This window comes from Tupaia chinensis, unplaced genomic scaffold, assembly GCF_000334495.1.
Source record: "Tupaia chinensis unplaced genomic scaffold, TupChi_1.0 Scaffold147554_1, whole genome shotgun sequence".
NCBI classification, from domain to species: Eukaryota; Metazoa; Chordata; class Mammalia; order Scandentia; family Tupaiidae; genus Tupaia; species Tupaia belangeri.
The window spans coordinates 1658742-1672548 of record NW_006207406.1 but is presented as its reverse complement, the minus strand read 5'-3'; the positions used below and the strand labels follow the sequence as shown (position 1 = coordinate 1672548).

The 13807-nt window shown below is 42.7% G+C and overlaps 1 protein-coding gene across 3 annotated transcripts in view; it reads left to right on the top strand.

Annotated features, from left to right (window-relative positions):
- The first annotated feature begins 6 nt into the window (after positions 1-6).
- The window catches only part of ERAP1 (endoplasmic reticulum aminopeptidase 1), a 42790-nt gene continuing 28989 nt past the window's right edge, over positions 7-13807 (top strand). The window contains exons 1-3 of one of the 3 annotated variants that reach the window (XM_006169863.3): positions 7-77; positions 8222-8750; positions 10824-10962. In XM_006169863.3, the coding sequence (XP_006169925.1) occupies positions 8239-8750; positions 10824-10962 (651 nt within the window). In that variant the 5' untranslated portion in view covers positions 7-77; positions 8222-8238. Of the gene's footprint in view, positions 78-442; positions 738-4823; positions 5074-8221; positions 8751-10823; positions 10963-13807 lie in introns of those variants that run through there. The other 2 variants (XM_006169861.3, XM_027768837.1) reach the window with 2 other exon arrangements.

Sequence of the window (13807 nt, the reverse complement as noted above, 5' to 3'; positions counted from 1 at the left end):
CTTTCGGTCTCGGGGCAGCGAGGCGGACGGCGGCGGCGGCGGATGGTTAGCGGCCCGGCCCCGACCCCGACCCCCAGGTATGGCGCGCCAGTGCCCAGTCCGCCCTGCGGGCAAGGAGCTGCAGGCCCAAAGGAGGGCGCCGCCACTCGGGCCCTTCCCTACGCCCTCCAGGGAGGGCCGAGGGTCTGGGCCGAGTAGAGAAGGAGGGCGAAGGGGCTGCGAGGGTGGTGGTAGTGGTGGGAGGCGGAGTAGGGGAGTCGCTGGGCTGGGCGCTAGTGCGCGGTGAGCGCGGCGCGGGGCACCCGTTCTGCTCGTATGCTTCCTGGACCCCGGGGAGAAGGCCCGGGACTCATGGCCAGCGCGCCTGTTTTGCAGGCAGGAGCCTCTCTCCGCGCCCCGCCTAGCCACTGAACCCTGCCAGGCTCGGGTCCACTCGACTTATGCGCAGGGCCAAGCGATGCGCAGGTGGACGGCGGGGTTCGGCCGAGGGAACGCCTTGCCTGCCTTTAGGGGCCAGGGAGGAGGCCGTGGCTGGATTAATGCGGGAGGGGTGGCGAGTTGGACTAGCAGGCCGCTGGTGTCCTCAAGGTCACTTCACTCCCTGCTCCTGCGCTGCTTACCCTTGGTTCTTGCTCCCCTCTTCACCCTGGCTGGAGCTGAGGTTTACTCAGATAAAGCTCTCAGGTTGGAGCAAATTGAAGTTTCCTATCTGGGGGTCTCACACGCCAGGTTTCAAGGTAACTGGCTTATGACTTCCCGTATATTGGCGGCCATAGCCATGCACTGTCTCACTTCCTAACCCTTTAGGGCATCTACCTGCTGTGTGCTAGCTTTGCAGTTAACCGGCCTGGTGGACCTGCAAGTTAACTTTCTTTCTTCCTTCCTTCTTTCCTCCCTCCCTTCCTTCCTTTTTCCTTTCAGTAGGTAACTTGTGCTGGCAGCGGTGGGTGGTGGGGTGGGGAGTCCGAGAGGAAAGAGAGACAGTGAGAAATCATGCCGCAAGGGGGATGGCCACAATGCAGTCTGTTCTCCTCTTGGGATTTTGGCAGGCAGGTGCCTGGCGTGATTTTCAAGCTAGGAGTTCCAGGACTCTGACCTCAGTCGGCCATGTGGGAGTCCAGCACCTTAACCACCATGCCGCCTAACAGTTAATTTTATGACGGGAAGGGGAAGAACAGACCTTTCTTACATGTTGGATGTGGATTCTTCAGTAGGCTAGGTTACTCCACAACTTAAAAAATTGGCCAGGGGCATGGTGGTTATAGAGCTGAATTCACACGTGGTCAACCAGTGTCGGAGTCACCAACCTGGCAGCTTGAAAATCACGCTAGGAGCGTAGACGTGGATGCCGCACATCTGGGGAGGAGAGTGGAGAAGGGAGTGAGGCTTGGCCATCCGCTCTGGAGATTTTTCACTTTTCCTCTCTCTGCCTCACTGTGGCCAGCGCATGTGCCTATGGTAAAAACCAAAACCCCAAACCAAAATATTTGGCCAGAGTTGTCTATTTCACCAAGAATTAAGCATTGTACAAGTGAGTAGCATATTTTTGTAGGTGGAATCTGAGTAAAAAAATTCTAGTATGTTTTTAAGTTTCTCAAATTTATTTAACAGTTTTATTGTTTACCAGCAGTGACAACTATTTTCAGTGTTTTTAACTTCGTTGTTGAAAATTTTGGGAGAACACCTGTTCTTGATCATCTACATAGTTCACACCCACAGTGTCCCTGTCAAAGGAAGGGTGAAATACCCAGACCGGTGGCCCTTGACCTCCTTGGTGGTGGTAGTGTCAGGATCACCAAAGGCCGCCTAAATAAGACTCCTAAAAAGTCTTGTCCTCTCTCTGGCTGTGAAGTCAAGTCAGGTAATGGAGCCTCCTGCACTTTCACTACCAACACGGACTAAACTAAAGATGCTTTAGTTTGATCAGAAGTCAAAGGAAAACTCTTTAAAACTTTAAAGGAGTTGAATATTATATCCCAGAATTTATTAGGATAAATGGAACCAGAACAGAAGATAAAGTACATGTGACTGTTAGGTTCATGTACCTACCATTTGAACAGAATCCTAACCTGTTTCCTGGCTTTAAGAAAAGTTCCTTAGCATTTCTATGATTTGAGTTAAAACTGGTTTTCTTAATAGTACCATATGAACTTACCATTGAAAGTAGTTAGATTATTTAAGAAATTGTGTGACCAATAAAATGTGCGTGGGAAAGGAATAGAAGACAGTTGTAGACACCAGAGACAGTGGGAGAAGAGGGTGGGAAAGGACAGAAGGTCAGAAAGAGGGGTAAAAAATTCTAGGAACTATAAATGGAAAATTTTGGATAATAATATGCATGATTAAGTCACTATGCAGTATATTCTGGATGGGAAATCACATTTTGTATGCTGTAATGATGCTAAGGGAAAGAATGTAAATCAAGTTACAAAAAAAAAGAGAAAAGTTTCAGAAAAAAGAAAAATCCATTCTATGACTGCAGTAAGATATATAGCCCCAGCAAGGTGCTACTTTATAGGATGCCTAAAGTTAGACTTGGAAATGTATATATCAGCTGTGTTTGCTATTAAAATATTTAGATTAATTAAGATATTTAGTAATTCAATAAAAATGGGGGGAAAACATTATAGAAAGCAAACATAGATACCAGAGACAGTGTGGGAAGAGAGTAGGAGATGGCGGAGGGTAAGAGATAGGGAATCAAGGGTGGGTGGGGGGGAAGCAAAACATACAGAAAACAAGAAATGGAAAATTATTTGTTGACAATAACATGTTTGTTGATGTGCTTGATTGAGACAATATACAGTGTACTCTAGATGGAAAATCTCATTTTGTATGCTGTAATGATGTACAGTGAATGAACGTAAACAAATAAATTTAAATAAGACATTTTAAAAAAACTTTAAAGGAATATAGTCAAGTACAGAAAAGTCATTAAAAATCCTTATTTCTGGGACCAGCAGATGGTGTAATGGTTATGTTGCTGGACTTCCACGTAGTTGACCATGGTTTGAGTCCTGGACCGAGCAGCTTGAAATTTACGCCAGGTGTTGTGTGTGTGTGTGTGTGTGTGTGTGTGGCCAAAATCCTGGATATTGGAGGAGAAGGGACTGTGGTGTGGCCATCCCACTGGGGGATGATTTCTCATTTTCTGTCTCTCTGTCTCTCTGGTGAGCATACTTTATAGTAAAAATTCTCTTAAAACAAAACAAAACAAAACAAAACAAAACAACACAACCTAATTTCCAGCTCTGTACCTGTGTGTTCAGAAGGCTATTCGATATTTTCACTTGGATAACGCAAAGGCATCACAAACTAAAGGTATTTTAAAATGAACTCCAAATTTCCCTCCTTTTAAAAATCTGTTCTCTTTCTAGTCTTCTCCATAGCCATAAAGAGTATTTTTGACTTCCCAGAAGTTTATTCTAGAAACCTGGCAGCCATAGCCAGTGTTCCCTCACACCCTAACCCTTTGGGGGCATGTTATCTGCTGTGTGCTGGGTTTTAAGGTAACTGGTTTTCGTAATCAATGTTCTCCACTTTCTCTGGGCCTGCAAATATGCTTGTTGTTCCCTTGTCTGGGACACTCTCCCTCTCCCTCAGTTTCTTAGTTACCTTTCACTTGTTCTTTGTTTCAGTTGAAATATCCTTAGGGAGCCCCCAGTGTCAACTGGTCGGCTGGTATTCTCCTTTTGTGTGTGTGTGTGTGTGTGTGTGTGTGTGTGTGTGTGTGTGTGTATGTGTTCCTTCATAGCCCTAATCATGCTAGCTGTTCTACAAGGGGCTGTGATGCCTTCAAAAATTCATGAAAAATGTGTATTATTAAAAAACTATGCATGGATTTCACAATTTTCTTGCACCAAAATAAACTCATAATTAAATTCCTTTTTTAAATTTTTTTTTACAATTTTTTGGAAGTTACCTGGATATTTATTCGTGTAAACATGTTGAAAGTTCCCATCCCCCACTGTAGCTCTTTTTATTTTGTTAAGGTTTTTTTGTTATTGTTTGCTTGTTTTGCCACAGGGCATGTATGCTCACCAGAGAGTGAGAGACAGAGACAGGGAGACAGAGGGAAAGTGAGAAATAACCTCCCAGAGGGTATGGATATGCCACAATCCTTTGGGCATGTACACACATGGTCCCAGCATGATTTTTAAGCCAAGTCTGGGACTGGAGTTGTAGTTGTCATGTGGGAGTTCAGCGACTTAATCATGTCACCCAACACACACTGTAGCTCTTATTTCATTTTATTTTATTTTATTTTTGAGAAAGATTTTTTGCTCTAGGGCAAGTGTGCTTGCCATAGAGACAGAGAGACAGAAAGTGAGAAATGATCTTTAGCGGGGGAATGGCACTACCATAATCCCTTCTCCATTCTCCTCCTGGAAGTTTGGGCACACACGCATATGTGTCCGATGTGAGTTTCAGACTGCTGGACTTTATCCATGATCAACCATATGGGAGTCCAGTGACATAGCTACTAAACCACCAAGTACTGGCCCCCACCCTTAGCTCTTTGAGGTCAGAGACCTGTGCTGTCTTGTACCACTAGAATTCACTCAGATCTCTGGTACAGAAAAGGCTCTCTATAAATGTTTGTGGAATGAATGGCTGGCTCCGTAGTTAGGAACTCAGAGAGGGAAGCCTTTGTTGTTGTTTTTTTGTTGGTTTGTTTGACTTTCTTTTTTTTTCAATAAGCCAGATGGTGTATGTACTTACCAGAGAGAGAAGAAAGGGAGGGATGTGCTTATGCCACGATTATTTCTCTTTTTTTTTCTCTATCCTGTCAGAATTTTGGGAATGCACACACGAGTACTCAGCCTATTTTTATAGCTGCCAAGCTGGAATTTGAACTTCAATGTTTACACCACGTGAGATCTGGTTCCTGAACCATGAAGCCCAAAGACTGGCCCGAGAAAAGCCTTAGAAAAATCTATGTTTTAAACAATTAAGTTCATTAAGATATTAGAGAGTCTAAGACAGAATTCTGCCCAGGATTCAATAGAACACACAATTAAGTGGATTTTAATGGTTGTTGCTAACTTATCTTCCTACCAGTTAAGACTACAGGTAGGTGATTTTCCTTTTAGTACTGTGGAGGTCTGCATCGTTTGTTCATTGGTGAATAATGGGTGAATAATTTGGACATTTATGCTGTCCATGCCACTTGTTCCATTTTGCTTTCTTGGCACCGCAGCCTTCTTGAGACACAGCCGTGCTCCCTTTGGTCCCCTTTGGACCCAATCCAGCAAATCTTTGATGGGCAGTCCTACCACCAAGCCCTCCTGCAGCTCATGGGCCTTTATGTAATTCAGAACAACCAGAATGTTCACATCTCTTGTGCTGTTGGACAACACTCAGAGACTCTCAGAGACCTCATGTACTTGAACCTGCCACCCTCATGGCATTCTCTACCATCTTGGGGTGAGGACTTAACACACCAGGCGGCTACTACAGGCAGAAATTCAAGATGGAAACAGGACACACATTCCCCTCATCCTGTAGTCCCCCAGACCCCCAGGAATCCATCAATTCTGCCCTGCCCTGGGATTCTGCCTGAGGAGATGGGGGAAGGGATTGTACCATATTGGTGTTCAAGCTTTATTCTTCAAATTGCTCTGCTCCTCCCTGGCTAAAAACTTTCTTCAGTTGCTTTCTGGACAAAAAGGCAACAACAGAAAACCTGTTCTCCCTGTTCACACACCTTTCTGGCCTTTCTGCCTCATCTGGGTGGTTCCCTTTGAACTGGGAATGTGAAATCTCTGCTGTCTGTGTAGGTATCCTTTCTGCTGAGCCTCCAGATTCACTTCACAGGAGAAGGGAAGGTAGGCATCTTTCACTCTGTGTTTGGGAAGGGAGCAGGAGAGAGAGAGGGAGGAGGAGAGCACATCAGCTCTTGCCTTGAATTAGCGTCCCACCACATATGGTTCAGGGGATAAAGCCAGAGCTTGGCAAGCATTTTGCTAGAGGTTTTCAATCCTGGCTCCTCAGTAGAAACTCTGGGAAGTTAAAAAATGGTACCCTGACCTCATCACTATAAATTAATTCTTATCACGGACTTTAAAAGCTTCCTAAGTGATGTTAACATGCAGCTAGAGTGAAAAACCACAAAAATCTTAGAGATCTTAGAGAGGGAGAATCCCGTCTACCACAATCATTTTTAGGAATTTTAATGGTAGGCTCTTACTTGTCTCATCTGGTCCAAATGTCCAGGAGCCAGAAGAATTTGAAGGAATTAGAGCCAATTACCTGAGCTTACCTGCTAGGTGCCCCTTTGACAAACAGCTATTAGGCATGTTTGTTTAAAAGAAAGAACCATGCTTACATGAATTGCCAATCTGCTAAAGATCTATACTGCTTTTATGTCCCATGCCTTTAAAATGTCCTCTGCAGCACAACTCCCATCATGGGTTATGCATTATGTTGGGATTACTGTCTTCCTTACCTTGCGAATCTCCTTTGTCCATCAAGTCCTCCAGTGGGTCCCTTCTGTCCACTTCAGTTGCCTAAGCAGCCTATGCTTTTCCCCATCACACTGTAGCTCCTGCTCTAGTTGGCTATAGCTGTGATACCTTTAATCCTTTCCATCATTCCCAAATCTGACGTATCCTTCCAGGCCACAGTAGAATGCTGGTCTCTTATGAAAGCTTCCCCGAGTTGTTGTAGCTAGAGCTACTCTTTCTGTGAATATTCCATTCTTCTAAAAATTTTCTTTTATCATTGTTCTTAAAATACTCCACATTTACATAGTGTGTTTTATTATTTCTGCATAAATGTTTTCTTTTTTTTTTTTTTGGAAGAGTTTTGTTTTGTTTTGTTTTGTTTTTTGTTATAGGGCACGTGCGCTCACCAGAAAGGCAGAGAGAGAAAGAGAGACAGAAAGCAAGAAATCACCCCCTGGGCGGATGGCCACGCCGTAATCCCTTCTCATCCATTCTCCTCTCGGTATCTCTGGCATGCATGCACACGCGCTTGGCGTGAGTTTAAGACACTGGGTCCGGGACTCGAACCACAGTCGATTACATGGTAGTCTAGCGACATAGCCATCATGCCAACTACTATCCTTCTGTATTTTGAAGTCATTGAGGGTGAGATCGGTGTCTTGTGTATTATATCCTACACAGAACTCTGCACACAGTACCTTCTGTACAGCGGACATTAAACACACATTAGCAGGATGGCTTTAAGGGAGTCCAGGTGAGATGTCTGTTACAGTCTCCAAGGAAAATTTCCATAAACTTAATTATTCCCGGCTAAGTACAAGGAGACTAGAACAATGGAATTAAAGTACAGGTTTATTTTAATGCAAAACAAATTTTAAAATCCAATATTTTTTTTCATTATACACATTTTTTGGTGAACTTTTTGAAAATTCCGGCCTCATTAATATTAACTTTTGGCATAACAACTTGACAAAGACATCCATTTTATTAAAGATTGTTGTATGGATGTTGGCCTTTTGCCTCCTCACCACTCTCCATCTAAGTCTTCTTTTCTTCAGAAGCTTTTTATGTTTTAGGAGTTCTTTACCTAGTGAGGCTTAGCAGGAGGCAAGACCTGTCTCTCACTGCGGACTCTGAGAAGTCCAGAGTTTTGCTTTCTTTGCCTCCCTGCTTGATAGTGTGGATACCTCACCTCAGATCAAACAATAGAACTTCAAAGCTGGGGCTTTGAGGCTGACAGAGGCAGTGCAAAGTTGTAGGGCAGTGGAGAAGTCATTCTAGCAGTGTCAGCCTTTGAGTTCCAGGGTAGCAGAGCAGCTTCCTGGACCCCAGCGTCAGTGGGGGGTTGTGGCTTGATCAGATGTTTCTCTGATGTGATTCTGGCTGTCCATCTTTGCCTATTTTGTGAGGCTGGTTTTCCCAGATGTTCTGCAACTCTGTGACCCATTTAGTGAGCTACTCAAGATCCTCTAATAATTCCTTTGCTGCCATCATCAGTCAGAGCTTGTTCTATTGTCTGTAACCAAGAAGCCTGATTGATGAAGATAAATTTTGAAAGTCACATGATGTTTTCTGTTATAATAGGTGTTAATGATACTTGCTAATCATAAACTTCTATGACTCAATAACATAGGGAAGTCAAAATAAAACCTAGTACTTTAGGAAGTTCATACCCGTATCTGTTAATACTTGGTAGATAAATGTTGAAATTAGGCTGTCTTGATAACATTTGAATGACTCACATTTATTTACTTTTTTTACATTCATGCCACTAGGTAGTTTAAGCAAGAAGATGGTATCTCGTCCCTTTGCAGCCATGTCATTTCTGTCTTTACTGTTGACTCTTTTAACTATGTCAACTCCTTCGTGGTGTCAGAGCCCTGAAGCTACAGCTCCTAAAGCTAGTAATGGGATGCCCTTTCCTTGGAATAAAGTGCGACTTCCTGAGCATGTCGTCCCAGTTCATTATGATCTCATGATCCATGCAAATCTCACCACGCTGGCTTTCTGGGGAACCACAGAAGTCGAAGTCACCGTCAGCCAGCCCACCAGTACCATCATTCTGCACAGTCACCACCTGCAGATCGCCAAGGCCACCCTCCGGAAAGGAGCTGGAGAGAGGCCCTCCGAAGAACCGCTGCGGGTCCTGGAATACCCCCCTCATGAACAAATCGCGCTTCTGGCCCCAGAGCCTCTCCTCGTTGGGCTCCCGTACACAGTTGTCATTGACTATGCTGGTAATCTCTCTGAGAACTTCCGTGGATTTTATAAAAGTACCTACAGAACCAAGGATGGGGAAGTGAGGTAATATTTTTCTCTTTTTTCCTTTTTGAGCTTTAAATGCTGCCCACACCACATGTATTATTTCAGAAGGATTGTCCTTCATTGTTGAACTGTTTTCTCAGCCTTGCTTTTGCATGAGTTAAAAATAACCCATTAGTTTTGTCTTTTTTTTCTTAATCTTATTTTTTATTTTATTTTAACCAATTTTCTTCCCCCCAAGGTCTGCCAGAGTAAATACCTATTTGTTAATTTAATTGGATTCCTCACATATAATAAACATTTTGGATCCTCTTGGCCTGTGTGCTCATTTCTTAGGACTGTTGTAACAAAGTACCACAGAGTGGGTGGCTTAAGCAACAGGAATTTATTCTCCTGTGGTTTGGGGTTACAAGTTGGAATCAGGGTGTCAGCAGGCCTCTCTAAGACTCTGGGTAGAATCTTTCCTTGCCTCGTCCTAGCATCTGGTGGTGGCCGTTTGCCCTTGGCATTCCTTGTCTTGGAGCCACGTCACTCCAGTCTCTGCCTCTGCTGTCACGTGGTCATTTTCCTTGTGATCCTGTGTCCAGATTTTGTCTCATAAGGACGCCAATGCATTGGACTAGGGTCTAGATTGATGGCATCACTTAACTTGGTTACATCTGTGGAGACCCTATTTTCAAATAAGATTGCATTCACAGATAACAGGGGGTTAGGATTTCAACGTACCTTTTGTAGGCAGGGGGTCCACTTCATCCAAAAGAGTCTATTAGAGGAGTTATTTCTCTCTCAGTGAAAATTTTTTTAGGAATCTTCACCTGCCCTGCCTTGGTTCTGTTTTTAAGGAAGGGACTTATTTGGGGGAGGTTTTATATTAAATTTTAAAATCACATTTTGTTAATAGATTATACTAATTTATTTTTCTAATTCTATATTATTTTATCAAGGTGTAAAGTCAGATGTTATAAATAGTTTTTTTTATTATATTTTTTATTTTTTGCTACAGAGCACATATGCTTGCCAGAGAGACAGAGAGGGAAAGTGAGAAGTCACTCCATGGGAGGATGGCTGCGCTGCAATATCTTCCCCTCCATTTTGCTTTTGGGATTTTGGGCAGACACTCACATGTGCCTGGCTTGAGTTTTTAAGTCACTGGGTCCAGGACTTGAACTGCACAGTCGGCTATGTGGGATCCAGTACCATAACCTCCACACCACCTGTTGGCCCATCAAAAAGATTTTTTTAAATAAAATTTATCACTGTTTATCATTTTAATGACTATTAAAATATGTTTATGCATTAATTTATTTAACTTTTTCCCCATGGATGGAAATTAAATTGTTTCGACTTTTACTTCTTTAGCATAAATGCCTGGAAGTGAAATTGGTAAATCAAGAATTTACAAACTTTTGATGTTCTTTACTATATTTCTTCATGCCATCCAGTACTGTCCAAAAAAACGATATCTTTCTTTAATTTATGTTACTTTATTTGGGCGATTTTGATAAGCTTATTAATGATTTATAGATTCTTCTTTTATGAATTGCCTATTTGTGACCTTTGCATGAGATTTCACATGGTTGTTGGATACATTCTTACTAATCTTTAAAGAGTTCATTGGCAGTTAAGGCTATCAACTCTTTTTTTTTTTAGAAGTTTTTTTGCTATAGGGTGCGTGCATTCGCCAGACAGAGACAGAGAGACAGAAAGTGAGAAATCACCCCCCAAGGGGGATGGCCATGCCACAATCCCTTCTCCTCCATTTTCCTCTTGGGATCTCGGGCACGCACGCACACGCACCTGGCGTGAGTTTTAAGCCACCGGGTCTGGGACGCGAACCGCAGTCGGCTACGTGGGAGTCCAGCGACATAGCCATTATGCTAACTGCTGGTCCCAAGGCTATTAACTCTTCCTCAAAGGCTTTTTTGTATGAATTTTCTCAGGTTTTAATTGTCTTTAAAGTTGTTTTATAGTAGCTTTTATCATATAGGATTTTTTTTCAGTAGTAAAATCCATAAGTCTTACATTAGCATTAGAAAGTAAAAAGCAAATGCAAACCTATTTTAGAGTTTCTGGTGCTTTGTGCTCAGTTTTTTATCTCACTCGCCCCAATTGTAGGATACTTGCATCAACACAGTTTGAACCTACTGCCGCTAGAATGGCCTTTCCCTGCTTCGATGAACCTGCCCTCAAAGCGACGTTCTCAATCAAGATCAGAAGGGAGCCCAGGCACCTCGCCATCTCCAACATGCCACTGGTGAGTCTGAACTCCTACGTACCTGCTCCCAGGGAGATCTGCTGATTCTCTGTGACCTGCACTAGGATGAAGGAAATTAATCTTTGCTTCATCTGGTTTGTTTTATTTTTATTTTATTTAATTTTTAATTTTAATTCACTAGGGATGCATGCACTCACAGGAGGGAAGTAGAAAGCACCAAGGGAATGGTCATGGCACAATCCCTCCTCCTCTGTTTCTCCTTTCAGGATTTTGGGTGTGCATGCACACATATTTGGTGCATTTTATCAAGTAACTAACTCAACCATGCAGTCGGCTATGTGTGATTCACATATGTGGTTGACCCATTTTGTTTGTTTTAATACATACCAGTGGCTCACATTTAATTTTCATTTCCAACATATGCTTTTGTCTTAGGTCATAATTTATTTGTAATCAAAGAAAAAATTGTCCCTAAACAATGTAAGCTTTAGTAAGGATGACATTCCAGGTCATCAATGCTGGTTGGAGAGAAACTGTGTGAGGAATTCAGGCTAGGTTTAAATGCGATATGGTATCTGTGATCATAGTGCTCTTCACAAAGCATTTTCACCCACCTTTCCTCATATCATTGTTTTTTCTTGGTATGTTTTTGCCACAGGGCGTATGTGCTTAGCAGAGAGAGACAGTGAGAGGGAAAATGAGAAATATCTTCCTGGGGGGGGGTGACCGTACTGCAATGCCTTCCTCTCCATTCACCTCCTGGGATTTCAGGCATTCATGCACATATGCACAGCATGGGTTACAAGCTGCTGGGTCTGGAACTCGAACTGCAGTCAGCCATAAGGGAGCCCAGTGCCTTAACCATCACACAACATGTTGGCCCGAGTGTATACTTTCTAATGGTGAATTTTATGGTATATGAATTATATCTCAATAAATGAGAAGAAAGACCTTGCTACTGATAATTTAGCCTCCAGCCTTCAAACTTGAGTGGAGAGGCAAGGGGCAAGCCTTCAGAAGAAGACTCCACCATTGCTCCTGAGAACTAGCGATTTCAGGGAAAAAAGAGAAATGAAGATTTTCTACTGATAATTCAGCTTCCAGCCCTCAACCTCGTGGTAGGGAGCCCCATCTAGCCTTCTCTCTGTCTCTGTCTCTCTGCTTCTCTCTCTGTCTTCTCATCTTTTTGGTAATTTTTCCTTTTTAAAATTTTTTAAGGTAAAGTATTTTCTTGGGTTTCAGTTCCTCTTTTATCTCCCTTTGTCTTGCTAATAATCCACTTTCCCTCTCCCCTCCAGGAGAGGCAAGGGGCAGATATTCAGAAGAAGGCTCCACCATTGCTCCTGAGAACTAGTGATTTTGTGTGGTGTGTGTGTGTGCACTGCACAGTTTTTTAGTTTTTGCTTTAAAAAAAAAAAAAACTAAAATGTTTTGGTTGTTTCTTTCTTTTTTTTGTCTTCTTCTCTCTCTCTCTTTCTTTTCTCTCTCTGTTTCCTTCTCTTTTTTCTTTTATCTCATTACTCTGCTCCTCAATTTCCATTCACTGTGTTTTTAGACCGATCTAAGGGAACCATAGCCAAGTATCCAAATACTATTCAGATTAACATATTCCTCAATACCCACTGAATCTGCTGCATAAAGGGATAAAAATAGTACGCAAAGAGATTCCAGATCACCTACTTCTGCATGCTCCCGAACACTCAGATTGAACTTCAAGAATTTGGAAGAAACACACCATACATCAGATGACTAGAAATCACCACAGGGTCACAAGAAATATGAGAAAGCAAGAAAATACCTCTCCTCCAAGGGAAAAGAATAGCTCTTCCACAGATAGTTCAACTGAAATCATGGAAATGTCTGATAAAGAATTTAGAATATTCACAATGACAAAGCTAACAGAGATGGAAGAGAAGAGAGACAATGAACTGCAGAAGAGGCAGAAGAAAGGAGCTGACGAGTTCCAGGAGGTGAGGAAATCCTTGCAAGAGCTAAAAAATCTCCTCCAAGGGAAAAGAATAGCTCTTCCACAGATAGTTCAACTGAAATCATGGAAATGTCTGATAAAGAATTTAGAATATTCACAATGACAAAGCTAACAGAGATGGAAGAGAAGAGAGACAATGAACTGCAGAAGAGGCAGAAGAAAGGAGCTGACGAGTTCCAGGAGGTGAGGAAATCCTTGCAAGAGCTAAAAAATGAATTATACACTATAAAAAAGAATCAAATGGACCTGTTAGAGATGAAGGCTTAATACAGCAAGTCAAAATCTCCCTTGAAAGTTATATTTTTTCTTTTTTTGGAGAAGTTTTTGCTATAGGGCACGTGCGCTCGCCAGACAGAGAGAGAGAGACAGAGAGATAGAAAGCAAGAAATCACCCCCCAGGCCACGCCGCAATCCCTTCTCCTCCATTCTCCTCTCGGGATCTTGGGCACACATGCACACGTGCCCGGCATGAGTTTAAGCCACCGGGTCCGGGACTTGAACCGTAGTTGACTACGTGGGAGTCCAGCAACATAGCCATTATGCTAACTGCTGGTCCCACCCTTGAAAGTTATTAAAAGCAGACTAGATTATGCAGAAAATCAAATCTCAGGTGTAGAAGATAAAGTCACTGGTCTAGAAAAACCCACCAGAAAGACTGAGAAAACTGCTCCCCAAAAATGAGAATAATATATGAGAAATACTAGATACCATCAAACATCCAAACATCTATATAATTGATATCCCAGAAAGCGAAGAGACTCATAAGGGCCTTGATAATCTATTCCATGAAATCCTGCAAGAAAACTTTCCAAACCTAGAGAGGCATTCGAAGATCCAGTCCCAAGAAATACAAAGGACCCCAAATAGAATCAACCCAAGAAGATCTTCTCCAAGACA